The 25,622-nt window shown below is 42.9% G+C and overlaps 1 protein-coding gene across 6 annotated transcripts in view; it reads left to right on the top strand.

Annotated features, from left to right (window-relative positions):
• Positions 1-25,622, top strand: part of LOC122938486 (LIM zinc-binding domain-containing Nebulette) — a 235,380-nt gene that overhangs the window by 88,279 nt on the left and 121,479 nt on the right. For 2 of the 6 annotated variants that reach the window (XM_044294032.1, XM_044294031.1), the window contains exons 3-4: positions 9,448-9,532; positions 17,529-17,636. In XM_044294032.1, the coding sequence (XP_044149967.1) occupies positions 9,448-9,532; positions 17,529-17,636 (193 nt within the window). Of the gene's footprint in view, positions 1-9,447; positions 9,533-17,528; positions 17,637-18,008; positions 18,093-18,499; positions 21,296-23,518; positions 23,634-25,622 lie in introns of those variants that run through there. The other 4 variants (XM_044294027.1, XM_044294030.1, XM_044294028.1 and 1 more) reach the window with 4 other exon arrangements.

Genomic DNA, 25,622 nt, shown 5'->3' with positions numbered 1-25,622 from the left:
AGCAGTATTCCCCTCACTGCAGTATAGTCTAATAGCTTTGATCAACAAATACCTTCCTGACATTAAGCTTAACCATGCAGCTTTCTGGATCTTCTTGTCTCTTTCTCTCTCTCTTTCTTGACTACTGTGTAAACAGTGACAACTTTCTCTAAGTAGGTGATTCTCTGTAACTTCAGCCCAGTCCTGTGAGGATTGGAGCGTATGGATTTGCTTCCTCAATCTTCCTCTACTAGCTGGAACTCTCTAGACCAGGCATGGCCAACCTGCGGCTCTCCAGCTGTTGTAAAACTACAATTCCCACCATGCCCTGCTGTAGGCTAGCTGTAGGCAGTCTGGGCATGCTGGGAGTTGTAGTTTTGCAACAGCTGGAGAGCCTCAAGTTGGCCATCCCTGCTCTAGACTGACCTAGGGGCAGATCCAGGATCCATACCCAAGCTTCCTGTAGAGGCTATGTTAGAGTTAGTTAACTACGTCACTTTCTTACATAACCACGCTGGGTATATGTGATATATAAAAACCACAATAGATGGCATTAAAGGGTTTATCCAAGACTATAAAAATGTCCCACATATGCCGGGCCCCTCGCACTCAATATACTTACCTGTCTCCCCGCGCCACTTCTGGTCCCCGCACCGCCGCAGCTGCTTCTCCCCATGCGCGGATGAAAACCTCTGGTGTCGGGGGAAGCAGCCAATGGCAGATGGGGACGAGCCTCTCTAGCGTCACCTGTGATTCTAGGGGGGCTCGTCCCGTCCCTGCCTGCCATTGGCTGCTCCCCCGACACCAGAGGTTTTCATCCGCGCACGGTGCGGGGACCAGGAGTGGCGCGGAGAGACAGGTAAGTATATTCAGTGTGAGGGGCTCGGCATATGGTGGACATTTTTATAGTCTTGGATAAACCCTTTAAATAACTTGACAAACATTAAACAACAAACAATTTGCAAGTATCTCCAGCTCTGGATACTACAGATGCTAGGACATAATGTATGCAGGCAGCTGATGGTTAGGATGTTATAGTACAGTGTTGGTGAACCTATGGCACGGGTGCCAGAGGCGGCACTCGGAGCCCTCTCTGTGGGCACCCGCACCCTGGAAAAAGTCTATGGCACACTAATATGACTTAGATTTTTCCTGCCCTTCATCAGCGCAGGGCTCGCTATGAACAGCACAGGCAGCGCACTGTAGCAGGCTATTATAGCTAAATGATAGAGTACATGGAAGATATACTATGTTTGACTCTAGAATTCAGGTTAAATTACCGTGTTGGCACTTTGCGATAAATAAGTGGGCTTTGGGTTGAAGTTTGGGCACTCAGTCACTAAAAGGTTCACCATCACTGTTATAGTATATGACTTTAAATATTTAACAATATACAGTGGCATGCGAAAGTTTGGGGAACCTTGTTAATCGTCATGATTTTCCTGTATAAATCGTTGGCTGTTACGATAAAAAAATGTCAGTTAAATATATCATATAGGAGACACACACAGTGATATCTGAGAAGTGAAATGAAGTTTATTGGATTTACAGAAAGTGTGCTATAATTGTTTAATCAAAATTAGGCAGCTGCATACATTTGGGCACTGTTGTCATTTTATTGATTCCAAAACCTTTAGAACTAATTATTGGAACTCAAATTGGCTTGGTAAGCTCAGTGACCCCTGACCTAGATACACAGGGGAATCCAATTATAAGAAAGAGTATTTGAGGGGGTCAATTGTAAGTTTCCCTCCTCTTTTTTGATTTTCTCTGAAGAGTAGCAACATGGGGGTCTCAAAACAACTCTCAAATGACCTGAAGATAAAGATTGTTCACCATCATGGTTTAGGGGAAGGATACAGAAAGCTGTCTCAGAGATTTCAGCTGTCTGTTTCCACAGTTAGGAACATATTGAGGAAATGGAAGACCACAGGCTCAGTTCAAGTTAAGGCTCGAAGTGGCAGACCTAGAAAAATCTCGGATAGACAGAAGCGACGAATGGTGAGAACAGTCAGAGTCAACCCACAGACCAGCACCAAAGACCTACAACATCATCTTGCTGCAGATGGAGTCACTGTGCATCGTTCAACCATTCGGCGCACTTTACACAAGGAGATGCTGTATGCGAGAGTGATGCAGAGGAAGCCTTTTCTCCGCCCACAGCACAAAAAGTGCCGCTTGAGGTGGGCTAAAGCACATTTGGACAAGCCGGCCTCATTTTGGAATAAGGTGCTGTGGACTGATGAAACTAAAATGGAGTTATTTGGCCATAACAAGGGGCGTTATGCATTGAGGAAAAAGAACACAGCATTCCAAGAAAAACACCTGCTACCTACAGTAAAATATGGTGGTGGTTCCATCATGCTGTGGGGTTGTGTGGCCAGTGCAGGGACTGGGAATCTTGTCAAAGTTGAGGGACGCATGGATTCCACTCAGTATCAGCAGATTCTGGAGACCAATGTCCAGGAATCAGTGACAAAGCTGAAGCTGCGCCGCGGCTGGATCTTTCAACAAGACAACGACCCTAAACACTGCTCAAAATCCACTAAGGCATTTATGCAGAGGAACAAGTACAACGTTCTGGAATGGCCATCTCAATCCCCAGACCTGAATATAATTGAAAATCTGTGGTGTGACTTAAAGAGAGCTGTCCATGCTCGGAAGCCATCAAACCTGAATGAACTAAAGATGTTTTGTAAAGAGGAATGGTCCAAAATACCTTCAACCAGAATCCAGACTCTCATTGGAACCTACAGGAAGCGTTTAGAGGCTGTAATTTCTGCAAAAGGAGGATCTACTAAATATAGATTTTATTTCTTTTTTGTGGTGCCCAAATTTATGCACCTGCCTAATTTTGTTTAAACAATTATAGCACACTTTCTGTAAATCCAATAAACTTTGTTAACTTCTCAAATATCACTGTGTGTGTCTCCTATATGATATATTTAACTGACATTTTTTATCGTAACAACCAACGATTAAGGTCTCTTTCACACTTGCGTTGTCCGGATCCGTCGTGTACTCCATTTGCCGGAAGTGCCCGCCGGATCCGTAACACCGCAAGTGAAATGAAAGCATTTGAAGACTGATCCGTCTTCAAAATGCGTTCAGTGTTACTATGGCAGCCAGGATGCTAATAAAGTCCTGGTTGCCATAGTAGTAGTGGAGAGCGGGGGAGCAGTATACTTACCGTCCGTGCGGCTCCTGGGGCGCTCCAGAATGACGTCAGAGCGCCCCATGCACGTCATCCATGCCCGTGGGGCGCCCTGACGTCACTCTGGAGCGCCCCGGGAGCCGCACGGACGGTAAGTATACTGCTCCCCCGCTCCCCACTACACTTTACCATGGCAAACAGGACTTTAGCGTCCTGGCAGCCATGGTAACCATTCAGAAAAAGCTAAACGTCGGATCCGGTAATGCGCCGAAACGACGTTTAGCTTAAGGCCGGATCCGGATTAATGCCTTTCAATGGGCATTAATTCCGGATCCGGCCTTGTGGCAAGTGTTCAGGATTTTTGGCCGGAGCAAAAAGCGCAGCATGCTGTGGTATTTTCTCCGGCCAAAAAACATTCCGGTCCTGAACTGAAGACATCCTGATGCTTCCTGAACGGATTTCACTCCATTCAGAATGCATTGGGATAAAACTGATCAGGATTCTTCCGGCATAGAGCCCCGACGACGGAACTGTATGCCGGAAGAAAAGAACGCAGGTGTGAAAGAGCCCTTATACAGGAAAATCATGACCATTTACAAGGTTGCCCAAACTTTTGCATCCCATTGTATAAGGAGCTTTTGATTACGATGTTATAGTATTTGGCTTCTCCTTGCAGTGTATGACATCACACATATAACAGTAGGTAAGCAGCTTCTGACAATTGTAATCTCACAGAATTCTATGACCTGTACATTATGATTATTATGACATCACGTAAGTGACAGCACGGTTTATCGAACCTAGTGGTGGTCTGAACAGAGGCTAATATAAAGCAATCTGTATACCATATACATTTTTATTTTTCTCTCTGCATAATTCATGAATCCACTTTGGAGCTGTGCCTGCATCCTGTTACTCTGCTCTCACCCATATTGAAAGACCTTGACAGAATTTATAGTGAGAGTTATGAAAAAGATTATTTGTTCAGAAGTGGAGAAAATAGAATAGCTAAAGCGGTTGTCTCACTTCAGCAAATGGCATTTATCATGTAGAGGAAGTGAATACAAGGCACTTACTAATGTATTGTGATCGTCCATATTGCCTCCTTTGCTGGCTGGATTCATTTTTTCCAACACATTATACACTGCTCGTTTCCATGGTTACGACCACCCTGCAATCCAGCAGAGGTGGCTGTGCTTGCACAGTGTAGGAGAAAGCGGAGGCCTATGTGCAGTCTCACGGTCTCGACCACCAGAGAGGCTGACCCTTTTTCTTATAGTGCGCAAGCACGGCCACCGCTGCTATTTGCTGAAGTGAGACAACCCCTTTAGAGGGGTTCTATCCAGTAATTTGTTTTTTAAAAAGGGTCCTAATGGCAAAAAAACATGAAACGATGTCTCACCTCTCTGATCACCCGCTGTTCCCGTTTCAGCTGTTACCGGGTTCCTGCTTGGTCTCTATTTTTTGGTCCCTCATGACACAGGAAACGACCGTTCTGATGACATATCCTCTGGATCGGTGGGCGTCTGACTCCCTAAAACCCTGCCGATCAGCTGTTTGGGAAGGCACTGGCACTCACAGTAGCACAGCGGTCTTCTTCCCGCTTAGCCTAGGTCATGTGACTTTATGTTCATCAGTCACATGACCTAGGTGCAGCTCGGCCTCATTGAAGCAGGGAGAAGGCAGTGGCGCTACTGCGAGCGCCACGGCCTCCTCAAACAGTTGATTGGCGGGGGTCCTGGGTGTCGGACCTCCACAGAACGGATACTGATGACCTACCAAGAGGAGGACGTCTCGTTGTCTCCCAAAAACCCTTTAAAAAAATAATTTACTATGTATTTATTCCTTAGGATTTACATTAAGGGACAATAGGGGATGTCCTACAAAAAACATTCTACATTTTTCAAACCAGCACCTGGATCTAGATACTTTTGTAACTGCATCTAATTAAAATTTAGTATAGCCTCTGAGCAATTCAAAAACCTGTATCTGTATAGCGCCACCTACTGTTTTGTTAATTTCCTCATCTCTCTGACCACCTTGCTGAGGTGGACGCACATGCTCAGTTCCCTCCTTCACTGCCACTAGTCCTTTTTACTGTTACAAGCTGTGACAGTTACAGGAAACCCCCCCCACTGAGCGGTCACCTTGATCTAAATCTAGCAGAACGATGAATGAGGAGATCTCTGGATCCATGTGAGGTACAGGGCTGGGTCTAGCTTTGTTAGAAAGAGATTTTCATGTACTATATGATGTCATATTTTATTTTTACTTTTTTACATTAATCATGGGATAACCCATTTATTTACGACACCCCTTTATATGTACAACACAGCAGCCAATTTAAAAAAGCAAAGCGGCAGTGTAAAGCATGGCGGTGACATCTGTATTTGTAGGCAAATGCACCCTGCAACTGGAGCCAATGCTTCTATATATTTCATAATGCTAAAAAGCAGCTGGTTAGCACTACCTATAGCTGAGGATGATGATGATGATGATGATGATATGTAGGGCAGCCTTCTGCTGCAGGTGACTCATGAAACACGTAGAAGGAATACCAGATAACGACTACTATTGTTGCTCAGTTACTACACCCCTCCTGCTATTGCCAATTTAAAAACAGGGTGCCTTTCCTCATACAGCCGTGGAGCAGACGTGGCAATGCTCGGCCACGACATGGTGGATCAGCTGGGGCTGTCACTTCTCATCAGATGTAATATCTGGCCATCTGTGTCATGAAAACATACCGAATAAAAACAAAATATCCCCTTCTGGTAGCGTGCTGCCTGGCTGCAGTCCCAGACATCAGAGAGCATATGTCTGACCATCTCCTACACCATATGTCACCGTTTGCTTCTAGAAGGTAGGCTCCTGGGAGAAGCACGCTCTTCCTTGTATGTGATGGATTATGGGTTTGTATAGCAATGTGACATCAGGGCTACCGATCATAGCAGTGGGTTGTCACAAGTGCCACCGCTGCACAGAGGATATGGGCATCTCTATCTATATCTATCTATGTGTCCGTCTATCGCTCTATAAATAAATGTGTATATATTATTTCTATAATTATTTATTCATTTATAGGTGTATCTGCATATAAAAATATATTTATATTCTATTGCCCTTATTTCATTTATAGCCATGGCCGACTATAGTTGGTAGGATTGTGGATAAAGGGTTCATTTGTGGGCCCAATAATTGGCGGCGGTGGCAATCATTACAGCGCAGCGCTGGTGAGAAATATACGTCAACAAGGCGGACCCAGCGCCTGCAGCCACCCCTCTCTCTGCTATACGGTCTCCACTTCTTCTGTGCTGGTGCATGCGCAGTACAAGCCCAAGTGCCAGCGATCTTCTGTACAGTATTTCGCCTGCGCCGATTGCATAGGCAAACCTGTAGGAGCGAGACTTCCAGGCCAGGCCTGATTTAATCTTCACTGCCTGGCTCTGTCGGTGAAGGTGATATATGTGGACATTGTGACATCACATATACTTTTACTGTATATTATGTCATTGTATAATACTGTTGAGGGGACCCTGACAAATATAAAATCTTCTAGTCCTCCTCCTGGGTGGGCCGCTTCCCTGCTTCTCATATAGCTACGCCCCTGGATCGAACCTCTTTGACTGCTACCTAGTGGACCCTGTTCTGCTTGGTGAGGAAGGTGCCATATGGAGATTAAAGTGCACCTGTCAGCAGGAACATCTCTATTACACCAGACCGGGTAGGGCTGATCCTGCTGATTAAAATGATACCTGACTTCTGAAAAGTGGTAGTGGTGTTGCTAAGAAAAAAGCCCTGAAAAGCTGAGAAACTGAGGTGCACTGAGGGGCTAGGCTCCAGCACTCCAAAAATAGGCTCTCGGGAATTCCACAACCGATTTTTTACAAGACGAGGTATCATTTTAATTAGCAGGATCAATACTCTCAGGCAGTATGCCTGGTTTGTTGGGGTTGATCCTGCCGAAACGTCCTCTTTAAATGGACAGGTGGCCACATGTCCATGGCTCTCTCCATTCAAGGAGTTACTGAAACAGCTGGGCTGTGGATGTGCCATACACTTCTGTGGTCGGGAAAACACCTTTCATTTATCATTTATAGGGTGTGGTGTTCGTATATCTTGTGCCAGTATGTGACTAATATGAATGTGTGCCTGTATCTGATGAGCGTGCATGTTTTTCAGCCTATATGTGTGGCATATTTGTTTGTACGCATACCTATATGTAATCAGTGTGCATATGAGATCTTTATATATGTACTACTATATGGCGGCATCTATATGATGGTATTATCTGGGCACTGTGAGACTATTATTAATACACTGTAGGTGATACATGATGGTGGCATTATCTGGGTACTCTCTTTTTTGGGCTCTTACAATGCTATTTTGTCTTACTGTGTAACGCTTTTAACTCTCTTAGCACTCTTAGGATTGTTATTGACAGTGTTGTGGGTATTTTATTACATACTTTATGGTGACATTGTATGGGTGGCATTATTTTTGCACTGCAAGACATAATTAACATAATTATTTGTATACTGTGTAACACATTGACTAAATTAGGCTGTTCCCCATACCAGGGGCAGCGTGAACTGTAAACTTTTGTTATGAGCCACAAAGGTGACAAAAAACAATTGCCAGTTCCTTTGCTTGTTTGTGGAGATAAAACTTCATATTACAGAGGTTATTCCGTAACTCTGTAAGACTATGTTCATAAGTTAGATTTTGATGCTGTCAAAATCCGCCAAATACTCTGCACAGAGATAGCCGCTGGATGCCTAGGACCTGCACACAGCTTACCGCCATTGAATGGAGTGGACATGCACTGCGGCTGCGGCTTCAAGTGGTGTCTGTCTGGACACCAAGCCAAGCAGGTACATGTCCGTCCAGCTCTCAGCTCATTTGGTGGATGTGCACATTGCTATACACGTTGACCACTAGGTGGTGCTGTGGTCATAGAAAAAAACATCATAACTCTTCAATAATTTTCTTATCACCATGAAAATGGAAAACATTTTTCATTTCTTATGATCTATACAATAAATATTATATTTCATGGTGGGACAATAAGTATAAATATTACTTTTTTGCAGGATCATAAATCATTTCTTTCATAATACCTGCTGCCTTGCAAATGTGTCTAGAGCATATGATGAGATTCCTAGAAGAAATGTTATTTGACAGCGTGGAAATCATGTAAATTGCCGAATGGTGTGCAGACGTCAGTGTGTAGCCTAATGAATTTTAATGTGCTTTTTTTATCTCATTCACTTCTTAGAGGGAACTTGAAAGTAGAAGATGATTTCTTAGCAGAATTCTAACTTTCGTTTCCAGTTTTCACTGCCTTGGAAATGTAGGATCCCCAAAAGTGGGGATGCTTCAAAGTAATGCAGTGGGCCCCTGAGGAGTTGAAGCAGATGATGGGCGTGGTAGTGGCCTTGATGGTGATCTGTCACGGTGTACTCCCTTAGGCTATCAGTGAAGGAAGGACACTCTCTGTAGCTTGGGATCCTTCTTGATGGTGTTTTGGTGGTAGCCTTGATTTTTGTGCGGGTGTTAGGCAGGGCAAATGCAATGGCCAACATGTGGTGTTAAGAGAGTCAGAGAGCAAGCCTACACAATAGGAGTTGTAGTATATCCAGCAATTATCTGTACACAGTAAAAAGTCCTCCCAGATATCCAAGCATGAGCTAGGCATTTTGTCGTAGCAATGGCCCTCTGGTTACTCCTTCTCTTGCCAAAGTCTCTGTTATTGGAATTAGGCATTTTGTCGTAGCAATGGCCCTCTGGTTACTCCTTCTCTTGCCAAAGTCTCTGTTATTGGAATCTCTGGCTAGCAACTACAATCTAGCAACCTTGGCTGCAGTGCATAGGGTGTCTTAACTTTTTTCCCCTTTAAAGCAGCAGGGTCTGAAATGCTTTAAGCTGAGTTACCTTGCTCTCTCTCTCTCTCACATGCTGTAGCCACGCAAATCCTCCTCCTCTCTTGCTTTTATCTCCTGGAGCTCGTTGAGATGATGGGGCTCCAAGGCTTGGTGCTGAAGTCTGGGGGAGAGGAGGACATGGAGGTCTGCATTCTTCCTCCTCCCTCTCTACAGCTACTCTGTCTGGAATCTTCTGGAACAAGGGGATGGGGGCAGCCCACACCCTGAGCTCCAGAGAGGGCTAGGCCAGGATTGCTCACTCTGGCCATGCCTGACTCATGCAGGAACCACTGAGGGTGCAGTACTTTACATTAGCATTACAAACTGCAGTAACAATGTACAGGATGGATGCGTGCTATATCATTGACTATTTTTTTCTTTATTTTCTAGACACTATCCTAAGCAGTCCTTCACCACAGTGACAGATACTCCAGAAAACCTTCGACTAAAACAACAGAGTGAAAATCAGAGTCAGGTAACTGAATGCACACCGTCCATACCCTTGAACAGAGTGGGGGAGATTTATCAAGACTGGTGTAAAGGAAAACTGGCTTAGTTGCCCATAGAAACCAATCAGATTCCCCCTTTAATTTTTCAGAGCTCCTTTGGAAAATAAAAGCTGGAATTTGATTGGTTGCTATGGGCAACGTAGCAACTATCACACAAACCAATGAAATACTTGGGGGCCCCCTGCTGGTCGCAAGCAGTTGAGTGAAATAATGACTAGAGATATTGCTGATTTGTCAAACTGGCTTAGTTGCCCATAGCAACCAATTAAATCCCACCTTTCATTTTCCAAAGGAGCTGTGAAAATTGAAAGGTGGAATCTGATTGGTTGCTATGGGCAACTAAGACAGTTTTCCTTTACACCAGTTTTCATAAATCTCCCCCCATAGTATCACCTTATAGTATAATAGCAGAGCGGCAGACATCTCATTAAGTCCTCTTTCCTCTTGCATGGCAAGACCACTTACTGTTATCTCACATATATATATTCTTATTATTATAGCCAAATTTACCACCCTAACTCCTCCCACAGTTTTTACGCTACATAGACAGTAATATACCGAAATGTGCGGATTGTTCCCGATTGGTGTGCTATTACTTAGTGGAGCGTTTCGCCGAATGGTTCACAAAATATCGACGTTTTTGTGGCGAAATTGGTCCCTATAGGAATGAATGGCGGAATGTTCTGACTAAAAGCTAGAGTGTGAGCTGAAAAATCAGGACATGATTTCTAAACTGCCACCACTCCCTCATTTTCAAACCCACCTACACAAATCTTATATCAAAACGTTCAGCCATCCTGCTGCCACTAAAAATGTCCACAGCTAAGCCATAGTCCTGATAGTTTTTACAATTTGACCATTTGTTTGCAACTCACGCCGCCCATTGACATTCTACTATGCATCAAAATGTAGGTCTGGGTCTTGTGATTCTCACAATATAAAACTCTTTGCTGTAGGATTTATAATTTTTAAACTACAACAGTTTAAAGATGGCAACCGCCAGTGAAGTGAGCAAGTTGGAGCAGTTTGTTTTTAACCGCTCTTCTCTGCCCTTGCTGTAGAGTGAGTTGCCATAGGAACCCAGGTGTGTGAGCAGCCAGCAGAGTGACAAAAGCTAGAGTGTGAGCTGAAAAATCAGGACATGATTTCTAAACTGCCACCACTCTCTCATTTTCAAGCCCACCTACACAAATCGGCTGCTAATGTTTTTATAAATGTATGTTTTAATGTAACTGTGAAGCACTTTGGGCAACAACATTGCAATTAATGTGCTATATAAATAAATCAAAGTTGAAATGCATTTCTCACTCTATTAAGCTTGCCATGTGCACTTTTTAAATTTGATCAATCAATTGGTTAGTGTAATGTTTACTATCTTTACTCACTCCAAACACTCCACACAGTTACTCTGCCCACTCCATGAAGTTACTCTGCCCAGTCCAGCCTTTCCACAGTTACTCCAGCCACTCCAACCACACAACAGTTCCACCCAGTTACTCCTCCCACTCCAGTTGTAGACTACTGGTGGAGGCAAGAACACTTCACACAGTTTTCCCAGAAATTGTAGCTTTTCTAGTTACAGCTGTTCTCTTATCTGCTCTGTACTATCAAGGCTACAGATGGCAAGTCCTAGGCCCCAACCATGCTCTGGGTCAGTATTTTTTATATAGAGAGGAGCTATCACTTCTGTTTTTATAAAGACTTGCATTACCAATAAAATAATAAACTCTGTTATGCCTAGTCCCTCTGTTATTCCTCCTGGAAGTGTATGAATTCATTGCTCATCCCATAACTGGGAGCTACTATTCTCCTCTTAATAGTGCACATCCCTACATTCTTTGCCTATCAGCGCCGATAACTATAAGGCCTCATGTACACGGCCGTTGTGCAGCCATTCCGGGCATTGAGGACCGCAATTTGTGGTCCCCAATGCACGGGCCCCATCCGTGCGGCAGCCGCGTAGTTTTTGGGGGAATTTAAGTATTTATTAAAACATACATGTCAGGAGAGCTGACAAGTCCCCTTTAAGAGGATGTTAATGGGAATGTGTCGGTATGTAGGAGTGTACGCCACGCTCACAATTTTAGACCTGGCGGGGAATGGGACGGGTCGCGGGAGGCCTGTCTCATTTACCATTTTCTCTGGCTGTTTCAGGTGTAGAAAATGGTCTAAATGTAAGACAGCTCTGAAGCTGGCTTACATTTAGAACCGGCGCTGGATGTGCCGAAGTTATGGAGAGGCTGGCGCTGGCCTCTTCGTAACTTCGGTGAGCTACCAACAGCTATGGGCCTTTGTTAAGACCCATAGTATTTTAAACGTTTGACTGTATAACATATACTGGATCCTTCCTGAGAACAATGAACGTACGTACTGGTAGGTGGCCGAAGGTACTTCAGATCCAACTTTGTGGCGACAACACTTGGCACAAAGACACGACCCAAAGTGCTATGTAAAAACATCTTTGTTGGCACATCTAATAGGTAGACAACGCGTTTCAGAGTTCGACAGTCTCCTATTTCAAGTCTAAGATGCTAGAAGAAGCTCCAGAGAGCTGTACAGGCTTCTCTAGAGCTTTTCCTTTTAACATCTCAGACTTGAAAAAGGAGTTGGTCGAACTCTGAAACACGTTGTCTACCTGTTATATGTCTTAATAAAAAAGTTATTATGTACCATTTTGGGTTGTGTCTTTGCAACAAGTGTTGTCACCACAAAGGGGGATCTGAAGAGCCTTCACCCACCTACGTTCGTTGTCCAGTCCTCCAGAGAGGACCCAGACACCAACAGCAGCACCGACCTATCCATCAAAAAGGCTAACGTAGCACAACAAAAAAAGGTGAGCACCAAAATACATACCCTCAGGTAATATGGAAAATATCTTTAAGATAAACTTTTTTCATCTTTTTGCCCCTCATAAAAATAGAGAGGATCCCCGAAAAAAGATAATTATTTTATGTGTCTGTCAAATTTATGTAAAAAATCTTGTGTAAATGTTAATTCATACACGAGTCTTCCCTGAGTCATGAGAAAAGTCCAGTGTCACCTTGTGGCTTTATGTAATGACTGGCGCAGAAATGAAGTCATTCAGGCTCGCCCTTAGACTGCAAAAATAGAAAAGGAAATGCCACCCTTCCTTTCTGGTGACAGCAGATTTTATTTTATGAGTTTCAGAATGTTAAATATTATGTACACCATTAATAAACGTCTCAAAAGTCCCGAACTCCTCCCCGATATTATGTATCTTTTGCAGGGAGGCAAATATAGAGAATGTCATTACAACAATTCAACCATTATTTGGATAAATCCAGGGATAAACATGTAAAATTTTAGGTTATATTTAAAGGGGCCATTGCAGTTCACACAGGGGCTGTCACTGTTGCTGAATGGTAAATCTGCTTAGCTATACATGTGCCATTATTCATCAGATTTTTTGCAGTATCTGTAGTTTTTTATTTATTTTTTAAATTTTTTCTTTGTAAAAAATACCTCTAAATATTTAACTGTAATTTAAAGACATTTTATAGGCTCATTCTATCCTTTTTCATAATGGATATACGGATGAGGAAAGTACACGTAATTCGTATGTCCGTTCTGTAAAAAGATAGAACATGCCCTATATTTGGCCAAAAAATGCAGACCACGGAACCATTGAAAAGCAATGGGTCGGCAAAAAATGCGGATGCAACATGGACGGTATCCGTATTTTGCAGACCGCAAAATATATACGGTCGTGTGCATGAGGCCTTGAAGGATAGGATATGCCCCCAATGTCTGATAGGTGCGGGTCCCGGAGGTATACTTAGAACAAAGCCTGGCTTGGCTGCCCTCCATTTATTCCTATGGAAGCGCTGAAAATAGCCAAGTGGTGCGCACGGCTATTTTCGGAAGTCCCATTGAAATGAATGGGAAGCGCACTTCTATAGGGCTTACGGAAGTAGCCAAGGCACCTGCACCTATCAGACATTGGGGGCATATCCTAGCTATATGCCATCAATGTCCCAGATCCGCAAAAGAAAAACATATGACATCTGTGTGACATCCGTATTGCATCCGGTTTTCTGCGGATACATTGTAACAATCCGCAAAACAGACAAGAATAGGACATGTTCTAATTTTTCTGCAGAACGGATATGCGGACATACGGACACAGAATGCACACAGAGTCGTCTCGTTTTTTTTTTCAAGCCCCATTGAAGTGAATGGTTCTGCATACAGACCTGTAAAAGAACGGAAACGGAAACAAAATACGTTCATGTGCATGAGCCCTTAAGAAGTAAGCGGAGTGTGGCTGGGGTGCAGTACCTGAAACGACCACATGGGTAGGAATATTGCAGCACTACAACCCCTGCTGTCTGCTAGTCGGCAGGGGTTCCAGAAGTCAGACTCCTAACATTCATACATTGATGGGTTGTCCACAAAATGAAGGAAAACCCCTTAGCAGCTGCCACATCTCTTCTTTACAGTGACATAATAGGGCACATATGTTTCGGAGCGCTGTGTGTTCTTACTTGGAAGGATATGGGCTTATGTTTGACAGTAGCAATGACTCAGGCTCATCGTGACAGCGTTACGTTTGCCACGTACACTATATATTTAGAAGTATTAAAAATTCAGCGTGCATGCCCAATACACAGGATCTTCACCAAAGCACGGCTTATCCCCCGATGAATTTTACGATTTGCAGAGATTAGTTTTCATCTACTTGGCAGGACAGCTTGATGTTTGTCCAAAAAAAAAGGATTTCTATAATTTTCTCATAAATGTAAAAAATCTAATCACCGTGGCTATGCTCTTCTTACAGTGCGTGTCCATTGCCCATCCTTTAACACCATGTCACAATTTACATACAGAATTTTTTCATATAAAGTTACTTTGCCAATAGATTCCTTGGCTGGTACTGATCCCGAAGTATAGGCTGTACATTCAAATACCTGCAGGCTTCGGGGCTGAAATCTCCCAGCATTCCTTGCTAGCTTAAGCCTCATTCACACATCAGTGTTTCACGGACGTGTGCTGTACGCGTTCTCCACAGACAGCGCACGTCCCCATTCATTTTAATGTGTGTATTCAGACATCAGTGTGTTAGCACGGTCCGTAGGTCCATGTTTTTAGCCCGGATGCGTGCTCTATTTAGTCCGTGTTCATGATCCATCGCTCCCATTATAGTCTGAGTCCGTGAAAACCACAGATGCAAAACGGATGCCACCCGTGTTGCATCTGTGTTTTAAGGACCATTAGGAAGAGATGCTTTGAATATAATTTTTCGGCTGTGCAGTGTCAGTGAAACATGGATGGCACACGGACAGCAAAAAACGGACACATGGACCCAACACGGATCCTTCCTGCTCACAGATTTAAGCACAGACACGGACATGTGAATGAGTCTTTACTCTGGGAAGTCTTATCTATACATCAGGCCCTGTTCTGTAGTCCTGATATAGAAGAAGACATAGGGGGTCATTTACTATGCAGAAATACACCTATATTAGGCATATTTCTGGCCCAGATTGCGGTGTAAAATGTATTTGCACCACAATCTGCAACTTTTTCCCACTCACGCCAGGTCTAATAAATTGGGTGGGGAAGGGGACAGGCCATAGGCCCGTCTCATTCATCATTTTCTATGCCTGTTTTAGGCGTAGGAAAAGGTCTAAGTGTAAGACGGCACGGAAGCTTTCTTACATTTAGACTGGCGCAGGATCCGCAGAAGTTATGTAGAGGCTGGCGCCTGATCATAACTTCTGCGTATCCACCGCCAGCTATAGGGGTTATTAAGATCGGCATCTAAAACGTGGTCTTAATAAATGACCCCCAGAGTTGTCTCGCTGCATTACAGGAGCCAAGCTCTGACTGTGTGTGACAACAAGTTTGTCGACTGTTTCTACGAACGACCATTAGAATTGTGAATGCAATCCAAGCAAAGTTATTCAACTTACTTGAGTCTGTGTATAAGGCCGGGTTCACATCTCTGTTTATTTTTTGCTCTTCTGATCTGTCAAAAAGAAAAAAAAACGGATCCTGTATTTAAAGCCCCCGTTATTCACATTTGGCATCCATTTTAGCCATTTTTGTCTGAGATCCGTTTTTTTTAGACTGACCAAAAAAGTCCCGCATGCAGGACTTTTGTTTCCATCTCAAATAACGGAACACATGTGTCTCAATAAGTGGGGGTCCTAGATGTGGAAAGCAACCCTTTTGGGAATTTATTCTAGACGAGAATACCCCTTTAAATTCTGTTCACATATGAGCCATAGCTTTGCTTCAAAAGCCAGTAACCTGTGCCAATGTATTTATCTTTAATTTCGGATTTTATTCTTAGAAGTGGCGAGTGGTTATACTATAGAATAGTATCTGAGTAGGCCGGATATAGACTGCTATCTGCTTCTTGATCCCTCTTGACATGCTAGAAATGCCCACTCAGCCAGTCACTGGTTGAGATCGTTCACCTTTTTGGGAGACTAGGGGTGCATTCACACCACAAAGCACGTGATGGATGAACGTCGCCCGGGACGGTTCGCGATCAAATGTTCGCGAACCGCAAGTTTGCGACGGGCCCCATTCACCTTAATGCCAGGCGAACCTGAAAAACCTTCAGCTCATATTTGCAGCCACCAAATAATTAGAAGTGCACAAATCGTCCCACAACATGGACAGTGACGAACCAGAGGGGATCAATGGCAAAAATTCCAACAAAAAATATGTATAATTTTTATGCGTCTTAAAGGGAAAGGAAAATAATTGGTATATAACACCCCGCTTCAATCAAAGATTAAAGAGGGACACTTATGGTTCATTGTCTAAAAGATAAATTTTTCTATACATAGATCTATACACTTCAATAGTTTTCTCTTATGAAATGGCACAAAAATAATCTGAATATAGAAATTTCTAAAATCCCAACTGCATCAAATAATAGAAAAATATACAAAATGGGCTCAAACATACAGAGAGGAACCAGACAAACACTTTCTGGGTCAATATTGTGAATGTAATAATAAAAATCTATACCTCAGATCAAAAAGAGGGACATAGGGTCAAAAAGAGGGACTGTCCCTCCAAAAGAAAGACGCTTGGGACGGCTGATTAACCCCTTCCCGACTGCCCACTGATTATATGTGTTCTATCTGCACATACCCCGTGTAGATGGCACGTATATTAACGGTCAGGCAGCTCTTTAATCCCAGCGCTGTACATCGCTACAGGAGCGCAGGGAGGGAGAGCAGGAAGCAGCTCTATTGGACCCTGATCAGCTCCGCCCCCACAGGGGGCTGTTTTCCCCCTATAACTGGAGCTCCTGTGGATGCCCCAGTTACAGTGGAAACAGTGGGGCAGAAAAGGTAAAAAAAAAAAAGGGCAGCGTCCTCCAGTGGTCTTTTAAAAATAATAATAAAAAATACAAATAAAAAAATGTAAAAAAAAATTAAAATTAAAAAATGCCCTCACTAACAGAAACAGTCACCGTAGTCGCCATGTTTACTCAAACCTATACGTGTTATACATCCAAATGATCTTCACAAAATAGGGAAACCATTGCAACAATAATAAAAAGCTATAATAAAAAAACAACTTTTTAATCAGATTTTGCTGTTTCCCGCCAAATTAAACCTAAAAAAAAAGGAATAAAAATATCAAAAAAAAAAAAAACATGCTAATAAGTCCTAAGTGTCAAGTAAAAAACAGAGCAAAAATTATTTTGGTAGTCAAACAAATAAAAAAGTTAGGATCATTAAACCACCATGTGCACAAAATCACAAACATTAATTTTTTTAGGCCCGGTCATGAAAGGGTTAAGGAATAAATATCCGTTGGTTGAACTTGACGGACTTTGTCTTTTTTTCTGCAGTGCTAACTATGTAACTATGTCTTGCTGTTTACCTGTAGATTGCATGCTAGAGAAGTAATGCAAGTGCCAGCGCCATGATGACTTTTTATTTTATTTTTATTTTTTTATATTTCCTATTGTAGGTAAAATATAAGAGAGACTTTGAGGAAAGTAAAGGACGAGGCTTCAGCATTGTCACAGACACACCCGAGCTGCAGAGACTCAAAAAAACTCAAGAGCAGATCAGTAACGTATGTGCGGCAGTAGTCCCTATAAAATGGGGGAACCACGGCAGTGGTGGTGTGGTGTCTGTCGGTATGTGAAGAAATCGTAAATGAGCCTCTGTGTGTGAATGTGTGTCAGGTTCAAATGCAGATTATATAATTGTATATATATATATATATATATACTGTCTATACACTGGATGTACATATATATATATCGATGACCCTACCAACCATTTATTCCACAGATATCTAGGTGTTCTTCACCTTTAATTACCAGCACATCTACCTCCTACATTCTTACTTTTTAATCCAATTATTAAAAATGATATTAAGACATTCCTTATTTATAGCCGATTCAGTAAAGAGGGTGACAACCAACATGTCCGCCAACTCAGTAAATCCTGAAGAGAGACGAATGGTTAAAAAATTCCTGGCGGCAGTTTTCTGAGATCCTGAAAGTAGAAGACAACACAAGAACAGGTGATTTTTTTTAATTTGTATATTTTTTTAATAACTCTCATAAGAATGGCAGCAAGGATATTGATGTCCTCGACTCTGCATGCCGAGGTGAAATCCACAACTTTGTTCCCATGCACAGGGCCAAATGAATGTTCTCCACAGGTTCTGATCAGCCCGAAGCCACCATAGGCCCTCAGAAAGTACATGGGCCGACACTGTGCCTCTGATTTCCTAGAGGGGTATTCAGAGTTTTGGTTTTTCGGTGAGGGAGATTTTCTGCCCTAGAAGCATTGACCGAATACTGTGCCTCTGTAGTAAGGTGCCATACAGCGTGACCTCCTGGGGGGGGGGGGGGGCGGCAGGGCTCATTTGTATGGAGTTGAATCGATTGCAAATTTCCCAATGAGTCAGAATCTTATTGAGATTTGTCCAGAAAAAATTGCACAAAATGACAGCCGCTATTTTACAGAGAAGAAGACTGAGGAGAAGGCATCTTCCACCAGCTACCATCCGTTTCCCCGCAGCTTTATATTTCTCTGTCACGTTAACATTACTTATGCTGTCCTGAGGTTAAAAATCATCAGAGACCTCAGAATGTCATACACGACTTTTCAGGGCAATCGGGGCACTTTTGATTCAGACTGAAACGAATCCGACGATTGAATTGGACCGGAAATAAATTTGGGGAAATTAGCAGGTACTCTGTACAGGCTGTGTATGGTCCCTTACAGAGATATCACAGATTCTGCTTAAATCTCAATGAAAAGAGTGAAGGATAACATTATTGGGCTCATCTGCTCACTTGCACATCATATACTGGATTTTCTTTGTCCGTACGTTGCATCGCGAACATAAAATGTTCTTCTTCTCTTCTTAACGCTTTAGGTCTTCGACAACTTTGCATTTTTTTTCAATTTTCAAAATCTAAGCAAATTTATCCGCTATATGAGAGGCTGAGAACTACTTCTGACCACATATGCTTAGTATTAAAGTTGCCTCCTCACATCTAATGGCAAAGCAGTTCCCATTTGTTAGAAATACATCCTACAGAGATATTTCCCAAGATCTTATTTCAGTGTTGAAAGAAAGAAGCTAGAAACTTGCCACTTACTAATGCAGAGATTCATCAAAGCTAATTAGAGGTAACACTGGAGCAGTTGATCTGAGCAACCAATTTGGTTGGCACTTCCATTCTCTAAGGAACCAAGAAATGAGAGCTGAAATCTGGTTTCTATGAGAAATTGGTCATTTTTCAAGTGCATTCGTTTTTACTTCAGCTTTGGACTCCTTAAGAAGATCCAGGGAAGACCATATCTAGCATCATTTTTAGCCTACTAACTCCCTGCGGTTGAGTATGTCTTCTTTTCCGTTGTCACTGTGCGTGCATATGGTATTGTGGCCCGTAAACAGTGGGTCCACAATATACTGGCAATATACAGGTAAGCAATCCGGAAGGTGTGGTGCCTTGGCATGGAACCCCACGGAAGAACTACCAAATAGGGTTTCTCTCCATGCCTCCGCAAAAACAACTATTTTTTGCGGTGTGGACGGATCACGGACCCTTTCAAGTTGAATGGGTCTGCATCCATCTGCGGAAACAGCACGAATGTTGCCCGTGCATTGGGGACGGCAAATTGCGGTCCCCAATGCACAGAACGGCCGTCTGCATGAGCCCTAAACCTCACCCATTTAGTGGTCCAGTTTACATCTGGACAGTTCCATCAAAATCAGACCAGAGTTGTCAAGCACACTACAACATTCCAGCTCATTCTCCAGTCCTTACATTGCAAACCTGAGAGTCCCGGAGCATTGTATTACTCCAGATATAGAGTTATTTTTAGGGTTTCTGACCTGAATACATTCTCTGCTTTAATGATCAATGCCTGATTTTGGCTTCCAAAACTGCATGCAGAAACCTGACCACGTGAGTGTACCCTTAGAGTACGCCACACATCATCTTCATATGTTATGCTCCTGAACAAACCCTTCAAGTAAAACTTTGAGCCAAATTTTCATGCATAAATGTACAGAATGTAATGTGTACGTTGGTATTGGGTGAGGATCCTTCTACCATACTGGTGTCCACATCAATCTCATATCTGGAAGACTGCTGCATTAGGAAAGGGAAACCACCCGGGGGCACGCAGGGTTCTTTGTGAACAGTAAGTACTTTTACGTATACATTATGAGATATTATTATTACAGTGAAACCTCTGAGATGACCACTTAACATGGCATTGAAGAGTGGTCCTTTAGAGGGATGGTCTTAAAGAAGATGGCCAATATCCATATATGTGCAACTGAACTGAATATATGGTGGAATTGAAAATCAGCCACAGGAAATCTGATCTGGATAAGGAATTGTGTCCTGGTCTTTTGGAGAGGTTTGACTGTATCTGCATTATTTATTATCTGTAATTATGTATTGCTTATATATTCAATATGGCTATATTATGGTTATGATCCCTCTTGTGCCCTCCATCTTGATTGCTGACTCCATCCGATGTCAGCGATTCCAGTGCTAAAGTCTATGCAAATAGCCGGGAGAGTTCTGCGCATGCGCCATCGCACATCTCATGCGCAGGATTTCAGAGCTGGAAACAGTGATGTTAGATGGCAAAGGAGATGTCAGTCAAGACAGAGGGCCGGACACTAAGCAGAGATTATGACTGAGCGCCTGAGCAGTTGCTGTGATGGGGTGTGCACAATGGATGAAAAATTCCAATTATAAGTAATTGGACCGTGGTGCACCTTTATAAAAATATGTTTGCTCTTGTCCTTCACACCTCTAACCAGTGCGGTAATTAGCTGTATGGTATAAATGGCTCTGTAAAACTCCCTATAATTCAGCTCCACCTTCTCTTTATTTGGTATAGCTGACACCGCAGTAATATTACCAGTAGAGAGCTTCTTGAGAAGATCTAGATTGAAGCTTGGATTTCAGGTTTATAGCCACAAGAAAGGAAATCAGACAGTGCACAGATATTTGCCATGCAATTCCCTAATACGAGCACCCATACTTGAGAAAATAATGCACGTATCAAGAATTATAACAAAATCAAATCTTTTTTTAAAGATATTATCTTTATGACCCACTTCAAAATGATTATACTATATTAAAGGCGAGTGCCCCAGAGGATCAACCTGATCTAGAGCAGATGATCTCAAATGAGGCTGAAGGCCATGAATTGGAAGTATTGCAGCCTGGTCCAAAACTGCACCTGGTAAGTAAAGATCTTGCACTTTATCAATGGTTTCATATGACATATTATACCAGTATTTAGCCATTCCAACCATGGAGTGTCAGCATTAACTCACAGATCTATATAGAACTTGACTGGTAAGGCCTTATCTTTGCTGTCTCACATCTTCTTCTTGACCTGCCTTACGTAGTCTATGGAAGTTCTGAAAATGCCTATTCAAGGAGTTTTTTTTTCTAGCCATGTGTATGAAATGAGACATTTGCTATGAATGGCTCTTTGGCTGACATCTTATGTTTATTTAGAGTCTACTACTAGCATACCATTGGATCCTCCATTACTAGATTACAAGGTAGGTGGTAAATGTATAATCACTGGAGGTTCTGACCACTGGAACTACCAGGATGATTACAATAGGGGTCCTGAGCTCCTGTTCTGGAGACTTTTAATGGAATGGTGGTGCTGCTCCATTTTGTGGGACTTAATGGAGATGGATGCCTATAGTCCATTAGAGTATATTTACTTACTGGCTTTAGATTCGAATAACCTTTTTAATGGGGTTATCCAACTTTTACAATAAAAAAATAAAATAAAATACCTGTAAATGTAATATATATATATATATATATATATATATATATATATATATATATATATATTATACCCATAAACAATGCTCTCTTCTCCTGGAGAGTATGGCCACCGAAGAGCTCACCTTCTGTCCTGTGTTCTGGTGATTGCTGTTTATACTTCCTCCCGGTGGGCATGGTCGCCAGAGCAGCACATTGTCGTCCACTCTGTGCAGGCCGAGGCCTGCTGTGTGCCTGTCTTGCTTCTGTTTACTCATAGTGCTCTACATCACCTCCGGTGGCTCTTAAAGGATCAGTGTCCTTGCTTTTAAGTTTTCCTCAGGCAAAGGCTGGGTATCTTAGGGTATATTAAGTACCTTCCCTTGTAGCAAGGTGCTTGAACAATAGGTTATAGTTGTCTAGTTGCTTGTCTGTGTACTGGCCTCTGCCTGTCCCTGGATTTGACCATTCTCTGCCTTACCTCTACATCTTCCTCATAATCACCCAGAGTTGTCTGCCCTGACCCTTGGATTGATTCTCAATTTAACAAACACTGCCTGCCCAGAACTCGGCTTCTCCCTGACTTCAACCTTTCCTTACTCTTCGGTGCTACACACCAGAGTCTCTCAGCCCCTGTGAATCAGCAGCCTCTGAACTGAGACTACTCTAGAAGGTAGCTGCCTGGTGGTTCCCCTGCAGTAGAGTCTAGATCCCTGTATAGGGGTTAAAGTATGGAGACCAGGGGCTGCCTGGATAACAGTCTTAGCAGTCAACCCAAGCCAAATAAGTTCAGTAGGCACAGTGGATCTACATTTTCTTCTATAACATCTTCTTTTCCATGGTTTTCCAGTGCTGGTGCTTTGATAGTCCTCCTAGTCTTTATTTGCAAGTGGCCAGCATGTGACTACTGCAGCCAATCACATGCCATGACACTGGCATCATGGTGCAGCGCTGAGTAGTGATGCTAGTAAGGCAGGGCACGTGACTGCTTCGATCACTGGGTGCTGTGGTTTCATCCTAACTGCCAAAGTAATAAAGCTGGATCACTGGAGGAATGAAGTGGTAAAAGCTCTTTATTTTATTTTATTTCTTTTTTTTTTATAGCATTTTAAGCTTTTTCAACTTTTTTTTTTTTAGAAGTTAGATAACCCCTTTAATATGGTAGTCTAATGCATATCTGTATTTTTTTCCAGGCTCCCTTTAGTGTATTCTGCAGGATCTGGGACTTTTGTGTGACCAGCAATGGAGATACAATGTAGCTACATGTTTAGCTGTGGTCACAGGAAGTTCTATCTGCTACACAATACACTGCCTCTCTCTGCTGCACAGACTTGTCTTTTGGTCCCTTCCATACGGGTAGCAGAATGTAACACTTCAAGGCAGAATGTGCAGAAACCAGATAGTTACACTGTATTCTAGCTAGTGTACTGTCAGGGAGATAATGTGCAAGGAACAGCAAAGGCTTTGACTACAATTGAGCTGGATCCTGATGAGATCTGGAATAGTTCCTGACACAGATGCAGGAAATCTTGGTCATTTACAGTAATGATAAAAGGTACCAAGTAGAAAACTCCATGCTCTCCCAGGGCAGGATTGGTTTTGGCACTGACTGACTGGTTCCACCTTCCAGTAGCTTTGTCTTTATTACAACCCCTTCTTCTTCATCTTCTTGTTCTAGAAGAGACATCAGAAAGCAGCTATAAGTGGAAAGGCAAGGACTGAAAGGAAATAATTGTCCCCTTCCTCCTGTGATATGGACATACTCAAAAGGGACACCTGGCAAAGTTTACGAGGTAAGGAAATGAGATCTACTTGAGAAAATAAGTTGATGGTTTCCAGGGGAATGCTGTCGTTGAAAGCAAACTCTCAGGAGCTAAATGGGCCTATTGTACTGGGAATGGCCTTCATGCACTCCCAGTGGCTCTGTTGAATTTTAAGATGCGGTGTCTTATTTTCTCAATCTGGCAAACAGCGGATTTGAAAGGCTTCAATTGTGTCATTTGCACTTTGTATGTTTCTCTTGTTGCAGTGGTGGATAAGATGGAAATGACGGAAAGCAGCGGTGTGCCAAAGTACCATCATTACAATCACAATGATGACACTTTATTTGAAAACCATTTAGTCTTAAAGTGTACCCATCGTCTATACAACGTATAAAGAGGGGGATGCCTTTGAACTGCATGAAGGAATAATAGCTGTGCACTTCTGGACATCTAGCGAGAATCCTGCCTTCTAGATAAAACATGTGAAATAGATTAGAAAGCTTGGCGAGGCCACCCATTCATCTGCTACTACATGGCACCCATTCAAATACATGGGCAATCATGTAAATACATGACGGTATGAAGTCCAACAGAGTGGCAGAAGTGTTGTGACTCAAGAAGATGAGAGATCCTTGATGTTCATGTTCCCTAGTAAGTCATAGGGAGAGGGGATGTACAGGTGGCTCCGTCCTTTTGTAATTTTAAAACATTGCACCCAGGGGTGTAGCCACTATGGAAGCAGAGTAAGCGTGTGCTACAGGGCCAAAATTTAGGAAGGGGTCCAGTAGGAGGACAAATGGATCTACTTTCAGGGCCCAGAATGTGGCGAGTATGGTGCTCCTAGTCCTAGCACTGGTATTACTCAATACCAGTTGAGCCTAGTCAGTTCTAAATACATCACTGATTGCACCATCATGCTCACTAATCTTCTACACATGTATGACGTCATAGGGTTTTTACATGGTTTGGGGATAGTGATTCTTGGCAATAATCCCAATGGTCTAAAGTGGTTTAGGGCTTACTACCTCAGGTAGTCAAGGGTGGTGAAGGGGTCAGCAGTAATATATTTGGTGCACTAAGGTGGTTATGGGTTAATGACTAAATCCCTGGTGGTCTAACGTGTGGTAGAGCTCCTGATAGTTTAGGATGATAAGGGGTTTTCTCACAGTTGTCTTACATCACCGATAAACAGGATTGGTTATAAATGTCTGATTTTTTGAGGGGCCCCAAAGATCACTAAAGCGGAGGTCCCAATCACTCCATCCCTCTTCACTTCACTGCACAACAGTAGTGAGGGGAACATTGAATGGAATGATGGTCAAGCATGCGTGGTGCCGCTCCATTCAATGTTTTTGGGACTTGATGGAGACTGCTGAGTACAATGCTCACCAGTTTCTGTTAGACATTGGCTTGATGCATGCTTGACCGCCGCTCAATTCAAGCTCCCGCTAACTGCACAACGGAACGGGGTGGGATTGGGACCTTGGGATTTTTATTTAATCTAAATACAGCCAAAATTCTGTGCTGATTAATTTGATTAAAATTGGTTGGAGCTCTTCTTTCCAGTACAATTTGAGGTCCCGATGCGCTGCTTCCATTCAAACAGACACCACAAGGGGGTGCTGATAGTGATTTCAATACTGGTTCTATACATATGTATGTAAGGAGCTCCATTTGTGACAGAAGCAGGAGAAAAAACATTACTTTGGCAGTGTCGTCGCTTCTCCCAAACTAACTATTTCAGCAGCCACTGCAACTGCTCCCTACCTCACTGTATTAAGAAACCATGCTCAACTGTTTTGAGCGATCTCTGCTTGTTAAAAGGGTCCCTTGACCATATACTGATCACAGGTTGTCACTCTGGACCCGCTATGTTCAGCTCAGGGGTATACACAGCCCCACCCCACATGCATGCTGAGCCCACACTATATTATATCTCTTTTGGTGCCACAATGGCTTCCATTAAATTCATGAGTGCAGGAACCTGCCAGGTGGAGGTAGTATTTAGCATTAGTTTCC

The sequence above is a fragment of the Bufo gargarizans genome, chromosome 5 (genome assembly GCF_014858855.1).
Source record: "Bufo gargarizans isolate SCDJY-AF-19 chromosome 5, ASM1485885v1, whole genome shotgun sequence".
Lineage (NCBI taxonomy): Eukaryota > Metazoa > Chordata > Amphibia > Anura > Bufonidae > Bufo > Bufo gargarizans.
The sequence above is the reverse complement of the archived record's forward strand: the minus strand, read 5'-3'. Positions and strand labels throughout refer to the sequence as shown.